The 2,691-nt window shown below is 41.1% G+C and overlaps 1 protein-coding gene across 3 annotated transcripts in view; it reads left to right on the plus strand.

Moving 5' to 3' along the window:
- The window catches only part of pde2a (phosphodiesterase 2A), a 135,166-nt gene that overhangs the window by 111,360 nt on the left and 21,115 nt on the right, over nucleotides 1–2,691 (plus strand). For all 3 annotated transcript variants that reach the window (XM_031860913.1, XM_031860914.1, XM_031860915.1), the window contains 3 exons: nucleotides 807–862; nucleotides 1,110–1,169; nucleotides 1,919–2,075. In XM_031860913.1, coding sequence (XP_031716773.1) covers nucleotides 807–862; nucleotides 1,110–1,169; nucleotides 1,919–2,075 — 273 coding nt within the window. The remainder of the gene's footprint in view (nucleotides 1–806; nucleotides 863–1,109; nucleotides 1,170–1,918; nucleotides 2,076–2,691) is intronic.

The raw sequence follows: 2,691 nt of genomic DNA on the forward strand, positions 1-2,691 counted from the left end.
GTGTGTGTGTGTGTGTGTGTGTGTGTGTGTGTGTGTGTGTGTGTGTGCTTGTTTGAGCATGTGTGAGCTTGCGCCTGTGTATCCAGAGGAGCTAAGAGATGTCAGAGCGGGGGAGAAAAAACTAACAAAAGGAGGTGGAGAGAGAAGTAGTGAACAAGAGATGATGATTGCCGAAAGATAGGTATGGTGCTGCGTGGGCAATAAAATTGGGCAAGAGCAATGAGGGTCTGTGATGAGAAAAAAAATTCAAGAACATGAATAGAGTGCAATGAATAGACTCTGCATTCCTCTTCAAATTAACAGAAATATGAGAATAACCTTGAGGGCTGTACCGTAATCATGGAGACATCCTACAGTACACATGCAGTGAACATTAAATTGCAGAGTTAGTTGGGTACCAATGTGGTAAACACATCACATTGTTTGTTGTTTTGTCTGCTGTCCACACATGTAGCAACACTTACCTCCAAGATCACACTTATTTTCTACATTAAGATCTGCTTTAGCTATCTGCACTACACCGATGATAATAACAAATGAAACAAAAATGAAAAATAACAATAATAATAACAGGCAGTGTTATTCAAGGACATTTGGGATGTTTTTCCCCCATGTTCATTTCTCCTGCATATTTCTATTTAGTATTAGAACATAGAGAAAAAACAAATAAGATGAAGAGTGAGACAAACGACATGGAAAGCCAATGAAAGGAGGAGATAAATAGACCAAGAGTATGTTGTGTTTGAATCAATGTATTATTGTTATGAATGCTTTTCTTTCTTTTTCTTTTTCTTTCTTTCTTTTAGCTGTTGTCATTCCTCTCTTGAACCAGGAGCGGGACAAGGCCATCGCTGTCTTACTGGTGAGTCCTTGCATTCAAGGACAATCAATGGTAATAAGTTAATAAACCAAAGTAACAAAAGTCTACAGTCTGCAGTCTACAATGTTGCCTCCACCCTTACGAAAAGGTAGATATTTACAGTTGAATAACATACGTGTATTCATTTACTTTTATTTAACATTCACAAATTACACAACAAAAACACAGAGGCAGCACAAACTGTAGCAGTCAAAACTGAACTGTAATGAAATGTCTGTGTGTGTTGTAGGTGGGCTGTAATCCACTATCTGATCAGGATGAACTGCATCTTAACATGCTGGAGAAACATGTAAGCTCTCTCTTTCTCTGTCTTTTATGGTCAAAAATATACAAAAAAATAAATGAATAAAAAGCTTGGTAACAGTAGCTGACTAACTGGAAGAGTTTGCTTTGTATTTAGCTAACGAACAGGTTTTGCCACAGGGCCTTTATCAGCATGTTTTAGGGTAAAGCACAGCCAGTATATACTCTCCAAGAAGGCATCATTTATTGATAATTCAATGAGAACTAAACTTTTAGATGGCCACCCTCTGAAAGATGCTGCACTCACGGAACGTACAGCAATTACACAACAAAAGGTTGTATAAAAACCGCAACAATTATCACAAAGTCACAAAAATGTCATCACAGAAGCAAGTTAGAATTTAAGCACACAGTGCAAGAACTACAAAACTCTCTTTTATTAAATAACTAAAATATTGCCCCCCCCCCCAGTTGTAAATTTCTGAGATTGCAAATCCAGAAAGCCTGTTTCCTTAAGTTAATGTTAAAGTTAATGTTCACACCCACATCAGTCCGAGAAAGACCTTATCAATGTTTTATCTCAGCAATAATGTGTGTTTTGCATTCATTATCCTGTGTAAGACAGGTGATGTTTACTTCCATGGTCTTTCCATTCATTTTTGTCAGTTCTCTGAAGGACCAGACGAACGCATCAGACAGTATTTCGTCTGATGATTTACTCTCCCAAATTTACTTTCAACTCAACATACTTTGGTGCTTGTGTGTGTGTTTCTGCACACATGCATGTCGTCACAGGCCTCAGTGGCGTGTGCGCGAGTCCAGGCTGTTCAGACGTCCTACCAGAGGCCTCCTCTCAGTCCCTCTCCCATACAGTCCCACAATGCACTGCTGCACCTCAACGTCTCAGACCAGGACTACTGCAAACTGGACCGCAACATTCTGCAACTCTGTGGTATGCACACACAAATGGTTAACAACATTCATGAAGGCATATTAAATAAACCACCTCCTCCACTCTCTCTCATACATTTTACATTTCCTACACCTCGTGTACACAAAAACACAAAACTGTGAGGCAAACACAATCACACACACAGTCACACTGGTATATTTGAGGTGAGGTATGTTAATGGGGCTCTTTGAATTTAGATGGACTCCGTCAGTTGCACAAGGAACGTGTGACAGCCCCTGTGTGAGAACACTGTTTGAAATCTCATGCATAATGGCAGTGGACTTGCTAATGCTGTTCTTGTGCACATACACATTCATCAACATTGTTTTCTTCCTGGTAATTGTAAGCAAATTTGAGTTGGCTTCAGTCTCCTCAGTTTTTTTTTGTCCAGCCTCTGCCTCACCTCTCTGCTTCTCTGTCCAGCTCTTTTCGTCTGTCTTCATCTGGAGTCCAGGCAGCCCTCGTTCCCCTGTCTTGTCTTCATTATTAGTCCCTCTGTTGGCTGGTTCCCGTTCACCCTTCCCCGACCTCGCTGTCTCCATGCATCCCTCCCTGGATTGCTTTCTGTCCACTTGCGTACATGCTCTGCATTCCCCCCCCCCCCCCCCCCCCCCCC

The sequence above is a fragment of the Anarrhichthys ocellatus genome, unplaced genomic scaffold (assembly GCF_004355925.1).
Source record: "Anarrhichthys ocellatus isolate YVR2014 unplaced genomic scaffold, GSC_Weel_1.0 scaffold24, whole genome shotgun sequence".
Lineage (NCBI taxonomy): Eukaryota > Metazoa > Chordata > Actinopteri > Perciformes > Anarhichadidae > Anarrhichthys > Anarrhichthys ocellatus.